At 44.8% G+C, this 22,847-nt stretch overlaps 1 protein-coding gene across 3 annotated transcripts in view; it reads left to right on the forward strand.

Moving 5' to 3' along the window:
• The first annotated feature begins 297 nt into the window (after positions 1 to 297).
• Positions 298 to 22,847, forward strand: part of RAI14 (retinoic acid induced 14) — a 125,096-nt gene continuing 102,546 nt past the window's right edge. The window contains exons 1-3 of one of the 3 annotated variants that reach the window (XM_019531932.1): positions 333 to 394; positions 1,610 to 1,693; positions 15,180 to 15,262. In XM_019531932.1, coding sequence (XP_019387477.1) covers positions 15,227 to 15,262 — 36 coding nt within the window. In that variant the 5' untranslated portion in view covers positions 333 to 394; positions 1,610 to 1,693; positions 15,180 to 15,226. Of the gene's footprint in view, positions 395 to 1,609; positions 1,694 to 15,179; positions 15,263 to 22,847 lie in introns of all 3 variants that reach the window. The other 2 variants (XM_019531934.1, XM_019531933.1) reach the window with 2 other exon arrangements.

Here is a 22,847-nt window from a genome sequence, read left to right on the forward strand (position 1 = left end):
TGGGCCCCTGCTGACTTCCTACCCCTGGGGCAGGGGCTGCACCCCGTGCACCTGCCAGGTTCCTCCCCCCATGAAATATATGAAAAACGGTCATTTTGTAATGACGACGATTACGAGTATGTCTGGCGAAGGGCGGCGGCACCACAGCAGCGCCAGGACCACGCCGAGCGCGGGCAGGGGCTGTGCCCTTCCCCCACACGCGCGGGGCCAGGGCTGGCTCCCGCCGCCCCCCACGCACCCACGCGGCCGAGGGGCTTCGCGCGGCACGTGACTCCTCCCCCGGCGGCGGTCACGTGGCCCAGTGATGTCACGGGCTCCCGGGGGCGGGGCTCGTGCTGCTCCGGCGCCTGCAACTACTTTCCCGGGGCGGCGGCGGCGGAGCCGGTCCCATGCGGTGAGTGAGTCCGGCGCGGGGCCGCGGGGAGCTCGCCCGTCCCGCGCTCCTTGCCCGAGCAGCAGGCAGCGCAGCCCGTCCTGCCCCCCGGGCCTGCTCCGTCCCTGGTCCCGCCAGAAGTGTGGACCCCCGCGGGTCCGGTCCGATCCGGTCCCGCCCTGCCCCGCCCGTGGCGGGCACCTTTGTGTCTGCTCGGCCCGCGCCGCCCCGCGCTCGTGTCCCGGCGCCCGCGCAGGGGCAGGGGCGGGGGTCGCTGGAGCCGCGCCCGGGTGTCTGGCGCTGCCTTTCCGGCCGGTCCCCGCGCGCCCTCCAGGAGCGGGGGCCTCCCGCGGACCCTTCCCGCCCCCGCTTCGGAATCGCAGCGTCCACTCGCGATGCCCCGCCAGCCCGCCCGGCCCCACGGGCCACCCGGCAGGGGACACGAGTCCGCGCGGGAGGGGCTTTGGTTGTAGCACGGCGGGTCGTGCCCTTCGCCTCCTTTCCCCGCGGGGCAGGTGTTCGCGAAGGAGGGGCTCCCAGGGGCGGGTGGAAGTTTTTAGTTTTTCTCTTTAAGGCAGATCCAGCTTGTGGTGGAAGTTGCTGACACCGGGTGAGCTCCAGCTGATAGTGGCCCGCCGTAATTAATTCATTCTCATTGTGCTGGGTTTTTTATTGCCTAAATGATTAATAGATTAAATGACATTAATTCCACCAATGCATTTTCTTTTAAACGATATCTAAAGCTTTAACATATCGTCTTGTGCCTGAGATAGCAAAGATTAAAATAGAAAAATAGTTCTCCTTTGCTTAACTTTAACCATCCGAGTGGGGGGTTAGCAACCTTTCGGTAAGGGGGAGGGGGTGGGCATGAATTAACAGCTTAGAAATGAGGAGGGCCCGAGTGTGCAGTTTGAGTGTGGCTTGGATCTTCAACAGCAGTGTGACACCAGGTGGCTCCTTCAAAGCACAGGTACAAGGACTTGTGGTCTGTCAGCAGGAATCTCCCACTAAAGCAACCCCCCTTCTTGCAAACTCCAGGGAGAGACCGTCTCTTGCCCTGCAGACCCAGGGGGAGTTGGGGGCAGGCAGCCCTTGCTCCCACACTGAGTAAAGGTGGGTTCCCCCAGGCATGCCAAACCTCAGCTGCAGGTTTCGACCTGCAGGACGTTCCCATTGCTGCACTCTAATAAGCGCAGCCCCACACAGATTGTTCCCTGACTGCCCCTGTTTCATCAGGGACATGCTGGAGCTGCTGTTCCAGTCCCTGCTGTTGCTGCTGCTTTCCTGTGTGTGGCCTGCCAAGCTCTGGGCAAGCAGATGGTGAGTGCTCTGGATGTGCAAAGGAGGTGTGTTGGCCACGCAGTCCATTCTGCACCATGTATGTGGCAATAGCTGCAGCAACAGGGACTAGAACAGGTGCCAGCGAGTCCCTAACCAGCTCAGTGCCTAGCACAAAACAGCTTTGGGTTGCGTGGAGGAGTTGCAGCCACATGGGTCATTCTGTACCCCACACTTGGCTGCAGCAGTAGGAACTGAGACAGAAGCACCAGTATATCCATGACCAGCCTGGTGCACTGTTCGGCTGCAAAGCTGTTTGGCACCATGCTGGTCAGGGTGGTGCTAGTGTGTCTGTCCCAGCCCCTACTGCTGCAGCTGCTGCTAGGCACATGGTGTTTGCAACGCCTCCATATGGCTGAAAGCTCACTGGGCTTTCAGGTGCTCCTTGTGATCAGCAGGGGTCTGGAGCTTGGTGGGCTGAATCCAGCTCACTGGTCATATGTCCCTGACCCTGCTGGCTTTGGTGACTTAATTTTTTTTCCATCAGAAGTTACAAATTATAGTCCCTGGCAATAGCTCTTCTATTCTCCACGATGCTTAAATGCTATGTAAAGATATTGTTGTGTATTAGAAACTGAAGAAGCAACATGTTGCTTATCCCAACCTAAGTAATAAGTTATGGCAGAAGCTATAATTACCAAGCTGCTTGGGACAACCATGGATGTCAGGAAAGATGATTGGGTTCAATTCAGTGTTGTCATTTGTAGAGAGAAGCTGATGGGAACCGTTGTAGAGGACCGGCAGTGATTCACAAAGGGTATGCCAAGGCACACTACTTTGCCATAAGGGTGGTAGAAATGTGCTGCGACATGGTGCTTTTCTTCCTTTCTTTTTTGTATGTAAAGCTGGGGGAACATAGCCTGCATGGAGAGCTGGACAGCGTAGAGTGCAGTGCTGGGGTGCAGGCGGGATGCGCTAGAGGGAGTTTGTAGGTGTCTGGTCTTGGTGCAGGTCCTTCATGGGAATCTGCCTGTGCACTGCAGTCAGGGGGCAAGGGGCTGGGGGCAGATGTGGTGGCACCGGGACTGGACGCCTGCAGACTGCGGCTGCTGTGCCTTGCCTGTACCCTGGGGTCACTGGCCGCACTGTATACCTGGGCACACAGCTGCATCCTGCTTGGCATGCATGCTGTTCTCCCTCACTGGGTAGGGAGGTGCAAGTTCTGCCCGCGCTCCCTCCTCCCCACTTCCCAGGTCCAGCTGCTGGTGGGGGGCTGGGATCCCTCTTACCTGGCTCCACCCCACAGAGCTCCAGGGTGCCCTTGCCGACAACTATCTGCGCCCCCCTCCTTGCCTCAGCCATGCTTGTAACTAGGGCTGTGGGAAACACCATTGTTTCGTTTCAACATCCCTTTTGCCATTTCGGAGGGACAGTGTTTTGTTTTGTCGTTTTGTTTAATTTTGAAGCACTGTTCTGTTTCGTTTCATCAAAACTGTTTTGCTTTTTCAGTGCATTTCAGCGTTTCGCCCATAGGTTGTAATGGGGAATCATGAAAATGCCTAAAACTTTGTCATTTCTTGTCTGATTCAGATGCATATTGGAGGGATCATAGCCCCTTCTGAGGGCATGAAGCCTTCCAAGTTTCAAGGAGATAGGTACAGAGGTTTCTGGGAAACTGCACCTCAAACTCGTTAAAGTAAAACTCATGACGCTTGCTGGAAGGGGCAGCCTCCCATCATCCAGTGCAGATCCGGGGGCTCGTATGCCTGGGAGGGCTGTGGGGCTGTGCCAGGCTCCTCCTGGGGGTGTGAGCCCCCAGATCTCCAACAAATGACAGGAGGCTGCCGCTGCCACCTGGGACCAGCACTGGGTGCAGCCTACACCCAGCACCAGAGATGCTGTTACTGGCCCCAGGTAGCAGTGGTAGTCTCTTGTCATCTCACTTGCAGATCCATGGGCTGCAGACCCCCAGATCTGCACTGGATGATGGGAGGCTGCTGCTGTTGCCTGGGACTGGTGCTGGGCGCAGCCTGCTCCCAGTGCCAGGAAAGCCTGATGCTGCTGCTGGCTGCAGGCAGCAGTGGCAGCCTCTTGTCATCTGGCGCGCAGATCTGGGGGCCTGCATCCCCAGCAGGAGTCGGACAGCACTGGGAGGGCAGGTTGAGCTCTGTGGGACTGGCAGAGCTGGTCAGAGCTCAGCCCTGGTTCTCCTTGCCTCCTGCTGCCGGGCCGCTCTCTGAGCAGCTCCACAGCCCCACATTGCTCAGCCTGGCGGCGGGAGGTGGAGCGCAACTCTGGCTCTGCCCACCTCCCGCCAGCAGACTGAGCTCCATGGGGCTGCGGAGCTGCTCGGAGTGCAGCCCTGGCTCTCCCCTTCCTCCTGCCACTGGGCTGCTTTGAAACGCGAAACGTTTCACAACTTTTGAACCTTTTGAGTGTCCTCATTTTGTTTCAAAGCTTTCTGTTTCATTTCAATTTTGCTGTTTTGAGCTTGAAACCCATCGAAACAGCTTCGAAACGAAACACTTGGTGAAATTTTGCACAGCCCTGCTTGTGACCTGGTGGCTTCTAGAGCAGCGCAGAGTTTGTTTACTGCGGGGTACAATGGAGCGGTTCTCTGCCCCCCTGTTGGAGGGGCTGCTGCCCCATTTCAGTCTCCCCCAAGGAGGATTTTCCCTGTGCCCTTACTGCTGCCACTTCTCCCAGCCCCCACTCTCTGTCCGTGACATGCATGCACATTCCTTCTTATCTTGCAGCTTCCTGCCACCACCAGGACCAGACACCCACAAATTGCATTTGTGTCATCCCCCCACCAGCAGTTTTCACTGGTCCCCTTTCCAGGAGTGAATTATGTGGCCAATTTTAATCCAGAAAAAAGTGTGCCTCAAGTATCCAAATTTTGGGTGACCATGCACTGGAGTGGAAACTAACTTAAGCATGGTGGTAGAAGTTTGAAAGTCTCGCTTCTTTCTAAGGCAGGGCTGTTCAACCGGCAGCCTGTGGGCTGTACAGAACCTGCAAGGGGTTCATTTGTGACCCCTAGGCTCCCATTCTGCTGCTACTCTCCCCTCCCATGTCCCTCTAGGTGCAACAGCAGCAGGAATCCTTAACTCTCCCCCCAGCCCCTTGGCCTCTGCTCCTTGCCCCTACCCCAGGGGTTGGGGAAGTGTGGTATAGTGTGGTCCAGCATGCTCAGGGTGAGCCTGGGGCTGTGTGGATGCATTGTGCGGTGGTGGGCGGGGGATACCTGTGCAGACATGGGGTTAGGCAGGGGGAGGGGTGTCATGACTCACCCTGGTGCAGCCCACAAGTCATTTGGTCCTCAGCTGCTTCAGATTTGGGACAGCCCCACTGTAAGGTAATGAAGTGATGGCAGCTTGTCCTGAGTATGGTTAGGATGCTTGGAAGAGGTGCAGAATTTGAGGTAATGACTGCTTGAGAGCTTGCTCATTGGAAGTCATAGGTCTCAGTTCAGATCCTTGCTCTGAATTGGGTAAAGAGTGGATCTTTTCTTTTGATCCAAAACAATATATGAGCTTTGGTTCAGCTTCCAAGTAAAAAATACCCTCCATATTCCTTCTTATCTTGCAGCATTTAATCTCATAATGTGGTTTTCCTTATAGTGTTGTTTTGTGGGGGAGCGCTGTTGTCTCTAATTTGCAGATGGGGAAAATGATGGATAAGAGACTGAAGTGCAGATCCTCAAAGGCACTGAGGTGCCGACATTCCAATGAAATAATTTAATAGTAATGGTGCCTAAGACTTGCCTAAGAGTATACAATAAGTCTTTAGTGGAGCAGGGAATTGAATATGGATTTTTAGAATTTCAAAGTAAGTGCCCTGAACACTAAGCCATCCTTCCTCAAGATTCATATGGTACTTCCCTTGCCACTGAAGGATAAATCTATTAAAAATGTTTTTTTTCCTCCATTAAAAATTCTTTCCCTTCTACTGGATCATGTAGTAAGTCTTGCGTATTTAGTGTCTGCTCCTGTTGCCCAGAATTTTCAACAAAGAAAATATTAATGGGACCTCTCATTGCTAAATTTAGGATTAATGGTATTGGCTCTTTAATTGACCTCTTCTTTTTAAGTGTTTTACGTAACTGAGAATTTACAAAGAGCTGAAATGGCTTAAACATTTTTAATAAAATTACTTCCCTCTGAGTCACGTGTGACCAATGCATGTGGTTGATAGTGTTACAGGGTAGACACTATTCATCCCTTCTTAAGACATCATGCCTTGCCACATTCTTCCATAAAGCTATACATTTGTCCTTTCTTGGATTTAAGATGTATATTAATCCTTTTTTCATGCTTGCTTACTCCTCTGAGGAGCAATTAGTTGCTATTTATTAGGTCCCCTAAAGGAAAGAAAAACGGGGTTCTAGCTGTTGTGACACGCAGGGCTCCAAGTATCTGATGTATTTGTCGGAACAAATAAGCTGGTCAACACATCTCTGCTGGTTACATCTCTTGATTGGGCATTGTTGCTTAGCTGGATCACTCTTTAAATGTTTAAGCATAAAAAGCAGAATTCTGACTTAGAATCATGGGAAGTTAGGGTCGAAAGGGATCTCAGGAGATCTTCTAGTCCAAGCCCCTGCTAAAAGCAGGACCAGCCCAAACTAGATCATCCCAGCCAAAGCTTTGTCTAGCCAGGTTTTGAAAACCTCCAAGAATGGAGCTTCCACCACTGCTCGACTTGAGACCTCTACTTACAAATAAAAACAAAAAAGCTACACAACAGAGAAGTAAACCTGGATGTGCCTAGACACTGCACAAACATCTGCCATCCTAAAGTCTTTGCGGTCCATATAAGAGAGAGAGACACAAAGCAGGGGAAGAAGTCCCTTCCCCTTCTTCTTTTTAGAAGTAAGGAAACTTGGGTAGGAGACACAAGTCTGTGACAGAGCTGGAGTTTCCTAAGCTCTTTAACTCATTATGAACAGAATTTTTCCCCAATTCCCATGCTGCTCTTGGGAAGATCTTTATGGCCAAGTATTTAATTAGCCAAGTGGAGTAGAGTTTGAATTGCTGAAGCCATTGCTGCTGGCTAGAGGCTGCTTCTGAGACAGATCATGGGATTCTGCAAGATCGCCCTGTTCTTTCCCTGTTGTCTTGTTCAGGAGAACTGTGCTCCAACTCCTCCACTCAGGGGGACACTGGCTACTTGGCATCTAACTGAATTCGAAAGCTGGGTTCGAAAGAGGTTCAAGTATAACCACCCCACGCACTAACTTGCACAGTCCTACAGACTCGCCTTCTTTTAAGCAAGTCTTTAAAAACAATTTTTCATTTTGCTGATTCTGTGCTGAAAGATCAGCCCTGACAAGAACCTGACTAGAAACAGAGTGAAATCTGGGTCCTGTAAACAAACAGCAAAATCCCCTTTGACTTTAATTGAGCTTGGATTTTACCTAGAGTCCTGCTAAGTGTGCAAGTAAACGGATTGAAAATGTGCTTGAGTTTTTTCTCTAATCCTCTTCAGTTACAGTAACTGGGTGTCTCTAAGGCCTAATTGGTGCACAGTTTGCACTGGCTTAACTAAGCCTGCTCCTTAAATCCTAACCCTGGTGTAAACCAGGCTGATCCCTAGGGTCAGCTGAGAGCAGCCTCCTACAGTTTTCAGCTTTGTGCCAAACTTGTTCTGCAAAAACACGTGGGAGACTGTTCTCGGTAGTCGTGCCTCCGGTCTGGAACTCCTTCCCCTTGAGGTCTGTCACAGCCTGGGCCTGGACATCTTCCAGAAGCAGCGTAAGATCTTTTTTATTTGGGCAGCCTTCTACAGGTGGGGTTAAGTTCTGAGGCACTGTTTGGGAAGTTGTTTTATTATGATTTAATTTTAGTGCTTTGTCTTATTTTCATTGCAAGTTGCCCTGAGCCTTTGGTGGGGGTGGCATAATAAACCTATTTGAGAGTGAGCCCATGTGGAGCTTTGTGCTATTTATTATCCAAGCATCTACACAGGGGTTTGTACTGTTTTATTTTGTATGTTAGTACGAGATATGCCAGTGTCCCCAAGATATACTTTAGTACGTAGGTAGCTACTAATTTGATCAACTAATTTGATCAACTGCATCCCAGGCAGTACTTAAAATATGTTTATCACACACTTGTTTTTTTTAAATATGACAAACAGTATTTTGACTCTGAAAAAAATTCACGTCTGTGGTAAATCTATAGACTATAAAACCTCTGCTTTGCTAGCCCAGAAATCAAGAAGTTCAACAAGTAAGATCATTTGTAATGGCTCCAGATCTCCCTGACTCTGCAAGTGGAAAGGGGCCAGAATCTGTGGATCTCTGCCTAGGAAGCAAGGAGCTAGCTCTGCTGTCTACTTCCTTCCCCCACATCCAAGTCTCTGAGCAGCAAGTGGGAGATGTTTTGGACTCTCGTTCTGACTGGGTTCTCTCTGGCCCACTATTCGCTTTGCTTGTAAAACAACAGGCAGTTTCCAGTAATTCTACCTGGCCCATCCCCACATTCCTAGGACAGTGGCAAATGGGGGGACTGGGGTGGGGGATGGGTTCTGTCAAGATGAGGCTTGTGTCATGTGAGATGCTTGATGGTTTGGAGCAAAAGGTTTCTATGTGGACAGACTTGCATCTGGCAAATCCCTTTACAAAACTATGGATTGAAGATGGTTTTTGAAGTTAGGGAGCTGAACCTCAACCTTTTCCCCAGCTTGGTGTACTCTACCGTGCACCAAGCTAGGGAAAGGGAAGAGACAGGTGAATTGAAAATTGTATGTTTGGCTATCGTGACAGAACTGTGCAAAATGCTTGAAATGTACGGGTACCAAGTTGGAGGAAGAATTCTTTGTTGCCACAAAAGGCTGTAACAAGGTAAATAAGATAAGATAGAGAGAACTCTTAGGAAAATAGTAAGGGAGAGGTCAGCAAAAACTCCCAATAGTATGCTGTATTGATCAGAAAAAAGAAAATGTGTTTTATGGAAGTTATGAAAGCCCTATTAACATACCTACCTAAAGCTGTAGTAGATGTGTAGCTAAGAGAAGAAAACCAAGGTGAAATTGCCACATCATATCTCTGGCTGGCTGTGAGTGGCATTGTAGGTATGACCTGTGCTGCAGTAAAGGAGAGCTTAGGCTCCTGAAATGCTGGCTCTTAGGACTGGACAGCTTGACCCTCAGTGTGTCCTACTTCCTGGAGCAGACTGTCTTTTTGTGTGCCACACCTTGATCTTAAATGTTGCTAGGAGGATTCCTGGTTGTTGACTGAAGTGGACACCAGTCATGCATGAGACTGCAATGTGGGGCTCCATCTCCCCTTCCACACACCATCTGAGTACATGTCGTTGTCCAATTTACTTCCCCTAAGGTGTCATAGCCTCGGTGCTGGTTCGCTGGGGGTTACTGATGTGATGTCAGAACCAGGTCCACTATTTGTTGATCATTAGGGGAACCAATCTCTTCAATTAATTTCATTAAGCTATTAACAATCAATGAAATCAAAACAAAGAGTCCACAGTTCATTGAGCATTAAGAAAATCAGTCCAATTAATTTCACATGATAATCAAATCAATAATTAATGAAATCAAGAAAGTGCATAATTCATTAAGCATTGCAGAAATCAAATAGTTAAATTAATTTCATTGCACAATCAAAATATTGTCAGTTCATTAAGGGCTAAGGCTGCTTCCACAATAAAGTACCTGTCCTCCAAGAGATCCAGATCGTATAATGTGGTTCCCGCTGGTGAATCAGCTGCTCCCCACTCATCCAACCTGGTGGGTTACCTGCCTGCCAATCGTGTCATGCCTCAATCAGGAAAAATAAATCCTCTCTCTCTCCACCTGGATCTGTGCGGGTGTCTCGGGGCTTTCACTCCCCACCACTTCTCCAGAGACTTGGGTAACTGTTTCTGGGTGCTTCTCTGAACTCTCAGGCTATGGAGGCTCTTCCTTCATTGGCTTGGTCCGCACCTGCTTCACTCTCATCATTGGGCAGCTCCGCGCAGTGTCCTCACATCCTCCCATTGCTCTCTCCCCCGCTTCTGCCCACGCCAGATGTCCAGTTACACAGCCGGCTCCTGGGCATCCTCCAGTGTGGAAGGAGCAGGAGCTCTTAAATGGAGGCTCCTGCTTTTCCTGTTGTTCAGCCATTGCCACTGCTCCTATCAGGATGCAGGGGATCTCCGGTCCTTACCGAACTAAAATGCTTCACCCGGGTATCAGGTGGGGAATTTCTAAACGCCCCCACTCTCGGGTTCCCCCTTGGGGAGTGCCCCGTGCTTTCACACTGGCTTTCTTCAAAGGTAAATAATCATAATCATCAAAGTTAGGCATTTGTGGTAAAATGTTGTTTTTATTTTCAGGGCGGTCTGACATAAGATTCCTTCTGCCGTCAGGATTTTTACCTTCTTGGTTGGCTCAGTGATGTCACCATCCCAGCAGAGAGACTGGGCCATCACCAGAGGTTTCTTCTGTCTCTGATGTGTCTGATTCTGTCTGAAGTAGGATTAGTTGACTATATATAAATCATTACCATTCTTGTGCAGCAGTTGAATCGCACAGTGCCTCAGTGCATTTCATGGCCAGTAATTTTAGATTAATGGAGATGGACAATTACTTATCTCTATAGGTACTATTAAGCTTAAAAACTTTATAAAATAAGCAGAAAAATGGGTGATTTAAGATGGAAAAACCAGGTACTTTGATAAGGAGGGGGAGGGATGTAATTCCCCTGTCTGGTGGTGGATGGTTGTCTGCCAGGAGACTGGAGGGAAAATGATTATACTTAGCTAGATGGAAATTGAAAGGAATTCATCAGTCTGTAAAGTGCTGTGGTGTAAAAGTGCCAAATGTGGGCCAAGGGCCAAGCTGCCTTGCAGCATAGGCTCAAGTCTGGGAATGGCTTTGCTCCTGGTTAGTGGATAAGCTTAGGTGATGCAACAGACAGTGGAATAGCCAGAACCTTTGCAAGTGGCTCTGGCTGATTCATACGGCGCTGATATCTGGCACTATTGTTTGTCACAGCAAGCCTCATCTTCAGTGTGGCACCTGGTTTCACAACTTACGGAGCATGAGGGATGGAGTAGTGATGGGGAAGAGATATCTGGGAGAATCCATACTCTGATACTGAAGAAAGGGAATATTCACAGTGCTGGTTTTCCATGGAGTCTGTTTCCTCTCCTTTCATGCAGAGGTTTCTGGGTAGCCTTATGAGAGCCATTCTTTCGGAAGAGAAGGGCTGGGTGAAGCTATGCATGCCATTTGGGTTATGGGGGAGAAGTACTGCAAGACCTTCTTAGTGTTTCCTGAAGGTGGTCAGATTTCAGCCTGAATGCTGGAAATAAGGAATATGAGTAGAGTGACTGCCATTGGCACAAACAGAGTGCCCAGAGTTGGTTCCAAGGCTTGTTTAGTGTTGCTCAATCAGATTTTAGAGGGGCATTCAAGGAGTTAATTTTTATGATACCTGAAAGACCTTGATATGATGCTAATTGCACCTGATGAAAGGTTTTATTTTATAAAAGTGCTGTTTACTTAGATTTATGGAGATTGATTGAAATGGAAAACATTGTCCTAAACTTTTTAATAATTAATTTGTACACTGTTTGTATTTTCACCGTTTGGCTGCATCAAACTCTAATTAGGTGGCGGGTTTTTTTGTTGTTGATCACAAGTCTTCTGGGGTCTCAGCATGTTCCTGAAAGCCAATGACTTTTAAATGATAAATCGAATGGAGTTCAGATCAAGAACTATGTATTTAATTGAAGCTAATGGTCACTGCTTTTTAACCAGAGTTAAGCTATTGAGAGTACAAGGGGACTACATGCTTTTATTTAAAAAAATGCCCACGGATACAAATTAATCATACCTGACATATTATTGCATCTGCTTTGAAGTGGGAAGTATGCACTGTTTAATCAATGTATGGGAAAGATGACTTGTTTAAATTAACGATTGGTAGTACTTCTGTATCTGTCTTACTGATTCTTATTTTGTAATGTCTTGCAGCAGTGTTCATTAGAAAATTTTGATTGACATTCTCTGTCTTGTACAACATCAAAGACATTGATTACTACACCCCCTCCCAGGGAACTTTTTGTCATAAAGATTTGAGACCCTAGTCTCTTTCTAGCAGTTGCCCTGTGAGAGTGCAGACCTCAGAAATAATGGACAAAAACTCTCTGTTTAGTATTTGCAAGCTTTTATGCTTTAGTAGTAGAGGGATCATGAGCATTTATGATGCATGATTTCTAATCTTAATGTTCATGTTTAATTACCTCTGATGAAAAAATCAGTATGTAGGTTGTTATGACTAAAGCTGGAAACCTGTTTTTTTTTCAGTCCTTTTCTTGATTTTTGCAGTGGATTTTAGATAATGCTGTAAGTGTATAAAAAGGCACCTACTGTCCGCACACAGCAATTTTGATTAATTTTTTGGAAAAAGTTAGCCTCAAGCACAAAGCCAAAAAAAAAGCTTCATTCCAAAAGTGACTCAGTGATACTTGTTAAATGGAAAGAATGACAACTGTCCCATAGAAGAAAGTGTGGCTGGAGACATGAGCTATCTGCACACCAAGTGGCTTCTTCATGCTGGTTCCTGTCTTCAGCAAGGACTAGGGGCAGATGCTTTAGATGGAGATAAAAAAATAATAATAAAAAATAAACCCTCCCTTTAAAACCTTTTATGCATAATTGTGCAGACTCTGCCCCAAGGATGGGTTTTTTTCCTCCCCCAGAGCACTCATTTTCTTCTCTTTATTTAAAATGGTTAAAGACTTTTCTCATGTAAGTGCAGATATTTTTGTTTCCATAAATTAATTAACCTTTATTGAAAAGCCGTGATGAGTTGCTGATTTCATGCTATCTTGTAGTGATGTCTCTCTCCTTTAAAAAGGAAATGATAGCACCTTTCTATTGAGCTTAAAGGTGATTACCTGCAAAAAATTTTTAAAATGCCGGGTTTCTGTCCCCCTTCTCTTTTTCTTTTCCTCTTTCTTTTTGCTGATTTGATGGTGTTTTATCTTGTTCTCACCTTGGCAATGTCAGAAATTCCATGGTGGTTCTTCACTGGTTAGCTAGAGAATACTGGAAAGGTTGGATGCTTGCTCTAAACTTGCGCATTTTTATTTGGCAAAAAAAATTAAAGACCTTTCTTTGAAGATCAGCAGTTATGACAGAAAGAGTTCAGTACAGAATTGGACTTCTATTATCCTGTTTAGCTCTGTGATGTCATAGTCTCCCTAATTCTTATCAGTGTAGAATCCACCAGTGTAGCTAAGATCCGTTAAAAAGAAAATGGTAAAGAATGTGAAGACTCGTGCACAAACACGCAGAACCTTTTCAGGACTTCTGTCTACAGGATATAAATGTAAGAAAGAGCATAAGCCTAACTTTAAACAACTTTAAGGATGACAAAGTTCAGTTTTAATACAAGTCAATTCCCTTTAAGCTCTGCCCACAGAACAGCTCCCTAAAATCGGGCTCAGTGTCTTTTTAATTAGGTTTGGTATTAGTTTTCCAAGCAAATGTGAAGTATTTTGTTTTGGTGGAAGAAGGGGAATTGACCCACCAACAGTTCCTGCTTGGCATGTCTCTCTGGATTTGAAGGAAATCTTATTCACATCCTCTCTTCAAGGTATAAAAACTAGAATTGTAATGATTCAAACATTTCTTTGTGCTAAACTAGTAGTGGTCAACTCACTTGGGACCGTGGACTGGATCTGGATTGTGGGGCTCCTCATGGACTGAATTCAGCCTAGAGGCACAGGGGTGGCCTTTATGGTCACTGCGGTAGTGGTGAAAAGTCTCTGGGAAAGGGTCTGGTGCTCACTGACGGTTCAGAATGGTGAACCAAGCTTGCCACCAACAGCCATGGCTAGTGTGGCCAAAAAGCACTGAATTCTGGAGTAAGCCATGTTCCCAAACTTCTGGTGGCCTGGCAGGCCAGACAGAGGTTCTGTAGATCGGATCCAGTCCATGGGCCACATGTTTGATATGATGGTGTTTTTGGAAGTCTGCACGTGGATATGTGTTAAATTTTAACATGTACAAAATAGTCATCAGAAAGTGAACAACTTGATGGAAAAACTAGTGCTTTTTTGGTTTATCAAATGGGAATCCAGCATCTCTGAAAATAGACAAAAAATGTTGCAAAGTGAATCAGTGTGACTTTCTACGAGAGGGGAGTAAACGCTTAGCTCTTAATTTATCTGCCAGCCTCTAGGAAAAGTTTGTGTGGATTTTTCCTCCATTTATTTTAGTGTGGAGAGCAGAACACAATTTCTATATAGACTGCTCTTGCAGTAGGAACTTACATGGCCATTAAAAGTCCAAGAATATTTATACAGTATACTTCTGTAGCTGAAATACTGGATCTTGCTGCTTTCTCCCTTTGTGAAGTATGTCATTTTTCCCTAACTGTGACTCTAACTGCGTATTTTTGTATGTACTCAAGGAATGCTTACCTCTCTCCCTAGTCAAATTCTGTTCACCAGCAGAGCCTGTCCTGGCAGCAGGCAACTCCTGGGGGCAGTTACCAGTCTCCCAACCCTTACCAGGAAATGGGTGTCTCCTGGCCCCATGCCCCCTGCCAGCCCTTGGACTAGCACCCAGGAGGAGCTTAGAGTTCCTACTGGCTGGTGCAGGGCCAGAGGAGGCAGGAGCAGACTGCTGCCAGGAGCAGCAAATCTGCTCCCAAATGAGCGCATGTGTAAACGCCTGCCCAGGAGGCGCATGTGTAGACACCTGCCCGTTTACTCTAGAGTAAGCCCATCCAGCAACATTTGCACGTGTGAACGCACACACTGTTAAGCGTGCCCCAGATCCATTCTAAAGGAAGCTTTCATCTAGTTGTTGCTTCTTGTCTGCAATGCTGAAACTTTCTACTCCTGGAAAGTGATGTGTTAGCCTGTTGCTGTCCAGTTAGCCAGTCAGTTTTGATTTTTTTTCCTGCCCAAAATATTCCCAGCATTTAGATTCCTCATGTAATAGTTGAGCTATATGTTGCTTTTCCATAGTAAGATTTGTTTCCCTTAGGTAGTTCCTTCAAGTTTTCATCTGCACATAAAATATTTAATTCTACTAATATCTGTTAAATATACAGTTTAAACCCTTCTTTGTATATACCAAGTATCACTGGGGGGATGTGTGTCTACCTTTAGTCTTCCATGCTAATACTGAAATGCATCATTATTTTCATACTGGTGTTACATGCACGGGCATGTTAGCAAACCTTTCTACTGAAGACACCACTAGTATTATAGAATATAAACTTAAATTTAATTATTGGTAATGATTTAACTAAATTTCCACAAAGGAATAGTGTAACAGACATTGGGCTTTTTGCACTTAAGTGAATACTTTTACCTTCAGCCTAATTTTAAAGCTTGAGTGTTGGAACATAAATGACTGATTAGTACCTCTTGCTTTTTTTTTTTTCTCACTTCGTTTGAGAGAGAGTTATCTTTTTAAAAAATGAAATTGAGCTCCTAGTTAATCTATGCAGCAGCCAATTGGAAACTTTTTTTTTTATTTTGCTTTCTGTTTTTTCTAGGTGTTGAAGAAAACCTCAAATATTTGGAAGGTTCGATGGGATAAAACATGAAGAGCTTGAAAGCAAAGTTCAGAAAGAGTGACGTAAGTTTTCTGTGGCTCTGTCTGGCTGACTAACATTTGCTAGTTTGTATTGTAGAAACATTCCTTCACTCCCACCTTGATAAAGGCTGTAGTTAATGAACTACAGAGAATTGAACTGTTTTCCAACACAAATGTAACAGTAGATTATGGCACAGAGTAGACTGTTTCTGTTTGACTCTGATTCTCTGTTGCACATCTGGTTACACTGCACTCCTTTGGCATAAACTGAAGTATGAATATCTACACCCGATGGGTGCACTAACCTTCTGTCAGAGCATGCTCCTAGATCCTAATTCCGCACACAGAGCTCCTGGTATCCTGTTAATGATTTTGATATCAAATAACGTTTACTTGGGAACCATACTATTTTTATTGTGGTGGTATCTAAACATTGGGAAAGTATATCCAAGTTGTAGCAGGGTGGCAAGAACTGCAATCCCATCTAGGGTTTGGGGGTTTTTTTTGTTGGCAAGCATTTTATACCCCTGCACAGAACTGATAATGCAGAGCCAGCTTGTCAGTTTTACCAAGGTCGGAGAGATGGGAACAAAGAGGAGGTGCCTGTGTAATGTAACTGCAGATAATTGTTCAAAAACCTTATGGCTAAAGTAGCATTTAGTGCAGGAAACTATTATGTTGAGTTTCTGATGGGCACATGGCTGTCATTTTTGCATGTGATTCTAAAAAGCTTGGTTTGGTTCTCCTGCTTAGCTTGATTATGAGCGTTTTAGGATAGTGTGAATATGTGGAGATTTTTGTGGTGATGTTTTGGCTTGGTAGTTATCAGACTAAAATGGAACAATCATTGTTCTAGTATAAAGGGGTGAATAACGGGGTCAGTGGTACACATAACTTCACGCTTTTTGAATGTCTTCTAATGTTGCTTCTGGTGTTGAAACACATAAGCTACCAAAACATTTTCAAGTTTTTTTTTCCAGGACTGGAGATCTGGATCTGAAATAGCATGTTTATTTAGGTGGGACTTGAACAAAATAAAATGAAACAAAACGAGAGAGTATTTTCTGTACATACGGAAGATCCTATTGATTCTTTGGCTGACTTTATTTTATTGTGAAGAGCAGAGAGAAATGGCATGAAGGCCCAGCTTTCATGAAGGGTTCTTAATTAGCAGAACACCACTTACATAACTATGCAAATCCCAAGAGCCGGAACTTTTGCTTTATTCTTTTGAAATCTCTTGGTAGTCTAGTCACAAATTGTATCATATCACCTAGTTTTATTAGTATAAATTTATGAACCCTTTGAATAGGCATCTGTTTGGGCAGTAGGAATGGGAATAAAGCTCTTAAATATGTGAGCACAATCGGTATTAGTGTAGCATATTTAATTAAGATGGCATTGCTTTAGCTTTTTGGGATAGTTGCCTGGACTGTCACTCTAGATTAATGGCTGAGGTCTGCATAAGTACTACTGGATATCACTTTAGCTACCCCATCCCCTGGGATTACATCAGATGACCTCGTTCCACTTGGTTTTGAAAACTGCCTCGGATTCTTCACACATCTGAGCAGAGGATGGAAGTATGACACATAGTTCATTAGTCCTTCATTCTGTTCAGCCAGACAGTTGGTACTAACAAGGTCCCAGGATGGCCCTTTTGGGTTGTCAAAAAGGACACTGTGTTGTTATAACAACACACTAAACCAGTGGTTCCCAAACTGGGTCCAAATGGGATCACATCAGCAGATGGGGTCACAATAAACAGGGATCTGGGTTAGGAGTGAGGGGTCGTGCTCAGGAAAAGTTTGGGTAGCACTGCACTAAACTAAACTTTCACCGTATTGGTGGGAAAACCACTTTATGAGCCTAATTCTAAATAGCCAACTGGAGGAGTTACACACTCAAGAGGGAGAGACAAACCAGGTTGTTCTTGCCAAAGCTTGTAAGAGCTGGAAATGGTCTTATTGTTATCTTTGTGTATAGATCTGAATAAATAGCACTTTCACAGGCTGGATAAAATGAGGTAGGCAGGCATGGCACGCCATGTGGTGGGCAGCTTGAGGAAAAGCTGCAGGCATGCAACCACATGAGCTTTGTCACCCTAGAGTTCTATGACAGGGGTGTCAAACTTGCTCCTGCTCATGGGCCAGGTTGAGATGGGGTGGCAGGGCAAGCAGCTGTAGTGTCGGGGGTTCATGCAGCCACTGCCTGGTCCTTGCTGTAACAGAGGAAGTCCCTGCCAGGGATCCTTACCTCAAATTTTGGCAGCAGATCCTGCTTTTGAATTCCCAGCCCCCCTGAATGCTCTGTGGACCAGATGGCACAGTTTCAGGGACTGGATGCAGCCCGTGAACTGTGCATTTGAATCCTCTGTTCTATAGCAGTGGCTTGGAGAATCTGCCATTGGCATGCCTGTCTTCAGGCATGAGTAATAGGGAGGAGGGTAGCAGGGTGCTAGCTACCACCTGGTATCCTGACTCAAAACTGGGAACTGATGGATAAACATCACTGTTCATTTACCCTTTGTTTTACCTGGACACATCTATTATTGAGACTCTCAGAGCTCACTAGATAATTATCAAATCCTAATTGGGGCAGCTGTTGCCATGAAAACCATGTATATTTGGGGTGGGGCAATGAAATGTAATGCCTGGTCACAAGTGGGAATTGTCAAAGCTCAGCACTTCAGTTCCATATGGACATAATCTGGGAGCTCTTGTGTGGGATGGATGGGTAGGTGAGAATGATGTAACTGGAAACTAAATATCCGTTGTGCATGCTGTGGAGGCTCTGTGGACAAAGCAACAAAATTACACTTATTCCTTGACAAAACCTTTTTGAGTTGAAACGTATTTTCCCTTTGCCCCTTTTGATGAGCAACAGCTATGTCAAGAGAGTTTGATTTTAAAGGATTACTATCTTAATTGTTGCTAGGCGGTGTTACATAAACCCATATAACCATGTTGGTTCACTTTCTTTTACCCCTCAAAAATAAATAGTTGCTTCTTATGAATCTGTATCTATGGCAGCAGGGAGCATTGCTGCATGGTAAGCTCTTCAAGCTGTGTTTGCAATATGCTTCGTGATACAGAATATAAGTTATAACCATTGATTTTAAGACTTTAAATTAGTGATACTGACTCTGCTTGGAGAAGAAAAAAGTCTGTGTAGTAGTAATACACACCTCATTCATTCAAGGTCACTTACTGTATAAGCTGCCCTGAGCCTTTGTTGGGAGGCCTTTGGTGGCATATAAATCACACAAATAAATAAGGTCATGGTCTTCTGCAAGATAGAAAACTTCAGATTGAAATGGGCAATGGGCAGGGGCTAGCTTTTCGGACTGTTTTCTTTTATTCTGCATTGCTCAGTGTTAATGCAGACCACCCTTTATTCTTTCTGTAGTGCAACCACAGTGGAGAATTTTTCCGCATGTAATTGAGTGGGAGAAGTTGGAATTCAGGGCTTTGTTTCCTGCTATTTGTATATTGTGTGTGAAAATATTAAAGCTGTTTTCAAAACATCTTTGTAAACAGACTGTGTGATTCAACATAAAAAATAGCTATTGTCAGAACCTTAGCCAGCAAAAGCTGGGATTTTCCAGTGCTAATCACCAGCTTAAACTTCTGGTATTTGTGGAAATGCCATTTGTCAACTGCAGTTCTTGTGAAAAAATTCCATTCTGAGGAACATTTAGTCATTTATTGTAGATTTCAAAATGTGTGAGATGGCCTGATATGTTGTAAAGTGATTTACAATAATTTAAAATGTTTCTATTTTAGAATAAGAGCTGTTTATCATAACTGAAACATGGGTCATCTTAAATTAAAATTCCCCACAATAGTGAGTCTTAACTACAGGCTTCCATTAAATATTTTTGTAGTGTAAAATATTAATGGATCCTGAATATGACTGACTGTGATTGTTGCCTTTATAAATAGCTTAATTCCCATCACACTCTGGAGGCTAATCTGTGAACAAGAGCCTTTCTTTGGGTGGGGCACGTAAAGAAAGGAAGATTTTTCTTCAAAGCATGAAGTTATAATTAGCCTAAAAGCAAATATTGAATTTGATGATAATTCACATCAACAACCTCATTCACAATTTGCAGTTTCCATAAAGGTGATTGTGGGCCTTTTGTGAATGTTCTCTTTTTTCTTTTGTGGGTTTTAGCTTCTAAAGGAAGTCCATTGTGGAACAGCAACTTGGAAAAGGCTGCTTTTCCCAGTTGTTTCTGTGACTTATGCCTGTCTGAATTTGCTCTCTCTTGGGTATGTTTTCAATTTTCATTGATTTTTAAGATGAATCTACAGAAACTCAGCACCTCCTCACCTATCTTCTGGATCCCTAAGCACACTCTGAATTCTTCCCCAACTTGATCTCCATCTCTAGCACAAATGGATTGTTCTCCATCCGTCTTGGCTTGGACATCCTCTTTACTTGAAAAAGCAGTGGCTCCCTTTTGTCTTAAGGAAGAAGAATCAGGGCTACTTCTACATAGCTCTGCTCCTTGCTGCCTCATCCCTTTCAGTTTTGAGGGAGGCTATATTGCTAACTCCTTTCTTGCTGGCCTTTCTTGCTGCCCTGTAGGCTAGAGTATGTCACAAGCTGTTTCCTCCGTTGAACTCATTTGCCCAGACAAAACTTAACCACTCAACTGCTTCCTTGGGGAGGGTGGTTTTCAAGCCCTGCAGCATGCAGCAGAGAATTGTTTTTATAGACTGTCTCATGCTAGCTTCTTCTATCTCGTGGCATCACTTGGTAGTGGTATAGGATAAGGCAGAGTCCAGGACAATGTGTCCCTTTGGTATCTGCCATTTCCTCTAAAGTTTGATTATCAGCCAGTTCACTGTTGAGCCACCGGTGGAAGAGCATGATCTGTTTTGCTGGTGGTGGTGACATGAGAAGAATCGAGGGAAAAATAAAAATGCAATCGTAGAAATAGAGCACTAGGCAGAAAGGCAAAGTAGGAGTAGAAGTCCTGCTAACTTTTTACAGAGAAGGGAGTAGGAACAGTGGGGTATTTTAAGGAAGACTTCAGCAAAAAAAGGTTTAACAAATAATGTTTGATTTGGAAAAGAACACAAAGCCTGTAGTGTAGAAAGCAGAGTAGCTTCCAGGCAAATCAGTTTAACCACCTTTGATGGTGGCAGGGTCCAAATTCCAGGTAACACTCCAGTTTCCAGATAAATAGGAAACTTAAATTAACTGGGCAGATCTCCTTAACCCTTTTGGTAGAAATATTTCAGTTTTCTGGATGTATGGATTCATTAACTGCTAAAGTAGTTGCTACTTTACAGAATTGCACAATTCTAGCTTAATTGAATTTTACTCTATTAAGGGTACAGAGAATTAGAGGGTCAGCTTTAATTTGTATATATGATCTTTTAAAATTGTTTCATATCATTACATTTTAAAACAGTTGCAGTTAAAAACCACCAAGGACTCTTGTCCTGCAGACATTTTCCTCACTGAATTACCCGCTGAAGCTAGTAGGACTCCTTCCTGAGAAGGAGCTAGTTTACCCTCAGCATGTACTGGACTATGACACAATTATCCTTCCAGTTTCTGGTTTATAGGCTAGCCTAGAGAGAAATACCTTTCAGTTTTTTGTGCCTGTCCAAGACTCAGGCTGACCTTGGAATCCTGTCATGGTCCAGGAGCTGCTGCAAATTAATGACTTTGTTAATGGGAGACAGCTGTGTCCCAATTAGGTTCCATGATGCAACTGGAACCTTTGACTCAGCTCTTGTAGTGTAACTCTCAGGCACATGATCAATTCATTTAGGGCCTAAACTGTGGGCTGTATGCATTCAGAAAGATGTTATTTAAAAAAAAACCAATAAACACCCTTCAGTTTGTCAAACTCTTCCCATGCACCCCAACAGTGTTGATACCCAAACATTCAAGACGTGTTCTGCTGCTTCAGAAGGAACGTGAGCCGGAGATGCCATTCAATTTACACTGCTGTTGCCAGTTTGCTTACAAGGAGAGCGCTCTGGTGCTGCAGTGACAGACAACAGTTTGCAAAAGCCAAAGAGATCAGTGACGTAAAAAACAACTGGTTGGTCTCTGTTCACAGTTCATGCTTAATGAAGTGCAAAGAATAAACAGCACAGAGGATAAGTGAATTATCCATTACAAACTAGAAAGGAAGTTTTAAAAATACTAATGTGTTTGGTAACAGGAAATAAATTTTCAGGTTTGTTTGAAACTAAAGGGACACGGGCTCAAAAACTCATGTGGATTTGTGTGTGTTTAAAAAAAGTTCAAAGGCCTGAGTTTGGAAGAGTTGCAAAAAAGCAATCATATCCAAATATCTAATTTGTTTATCTCTAACTGGAATTAAACACAAAATAAGTTTTAAAATACTATAAAAATTAGCTGTCTGTTCTTATTATGGAACATTATATTCTTGCTGTTCTTTGCTGCTTTGCATTTAAATAATTAAAAGTACATATATGTTAAAAAGTTGCTCTTAAAGCATGATTAAGGGAATGATAATTTTTTAAAATCACTGACTGATTATTCAATCTGCTGCTTTTAGGGAGGGAAAGGGAAGTAACAAAGCCATTTTGGAGAGTTCTAGATTTGGGTTTGTCCTTGGAACCAAAGGCAATTGTAGGAATAGATACCCTGATGTTAATAAAGCAAGGTGTGGTGTATGGTTAGAGGCTTACTTCATGAGATGTTTGAGTCCCCTGCACTCCTCCCATGCTGAAGAGGGGTTGTGAACCAGGCAGGCAGAAGGCAATGCTTGCAAGCTTGGAAACCTCAAATGAAAAATTTTACAAAATTGACTACCTATTGATTTTATTTTAGTGATAGAATCTAAAAAGCCACAATCTCTGAGACTGAGTCCAGAATTCAGGAAGTACCTGAGGTGGCTCACTTTCTCAGCTGAATCTCCTGCAAGGCATAGTTTAGCAAAAAGGGTAAGCCGTTTGCAGTTGTTTTCAGGTCAGTTTGCCTTCTTTCCTCCCCCTCCACCTTTTGAAGATAGAGCCGTTCAGCTTGGTGTGAGGAAGCAGGAAAAAAGAACCTTTTGGGGCCAATGAGCAGTAAACAGGCCAGCTTCCAGGCAAGTTCGCTAGGGAAGGTGTGCTTGGAAGAAAGTCAGTAAAAGAATAGAGGCAGATTAAGAGACCCAGGGAGATGGCTGGAGGACATTGCAGTGCCAGAGCCACTGCCACCGCCTCTGCTTGCACCTGTGAGGCTTCTGTCCAGGCAGGACTGCTCACCATGAGGCTTCTGACCAAGTCCAGGTTTGGCTCTGTGGGGAGTGCGGCTTGCAGGTTCCTTCCAGTGACAGCCAGGTCAAGGAGTGCCTATGGCCTGAGCGGTGCCTCCTCTCAGGAAACAGGCAAGAGAGCTTCATGAGGAGGTGGTGAAGGTTTGAAGCATCCTCTGCCATGAGGAGTTCATTGATTTGATGCTGGAGGATAAATCATCCCAATACACAGGAAGACTAGCAAGCATGGAAGAAGATGAGCTTGGCTTAGCAGGGAGCTCTACAGTAAACTGAGTCACAAAAAGGAAACTTATAAGAAGTGCAAACTTGGACAAATAAATAGGGAGGAGTATAAGAGCATTGCTCAGACGTGCAGGGAGGAGGTCAGAAAGG

Source organism: Crocodylus porosus, unplaced genomic scaffold, assembly GCF_001723895.1.
Source record: "Crocodylus porosus isolate Cpor-Errol unplaced genomic scaffold, CroPor_comp1, whole genome shotgun sequence".
NCBI classification, from domain to species: Eukaryota; Metazoa; Chordata; order Crocodylia; family Crocodylidae; genus Crocodylus; species Crocodylus porosus.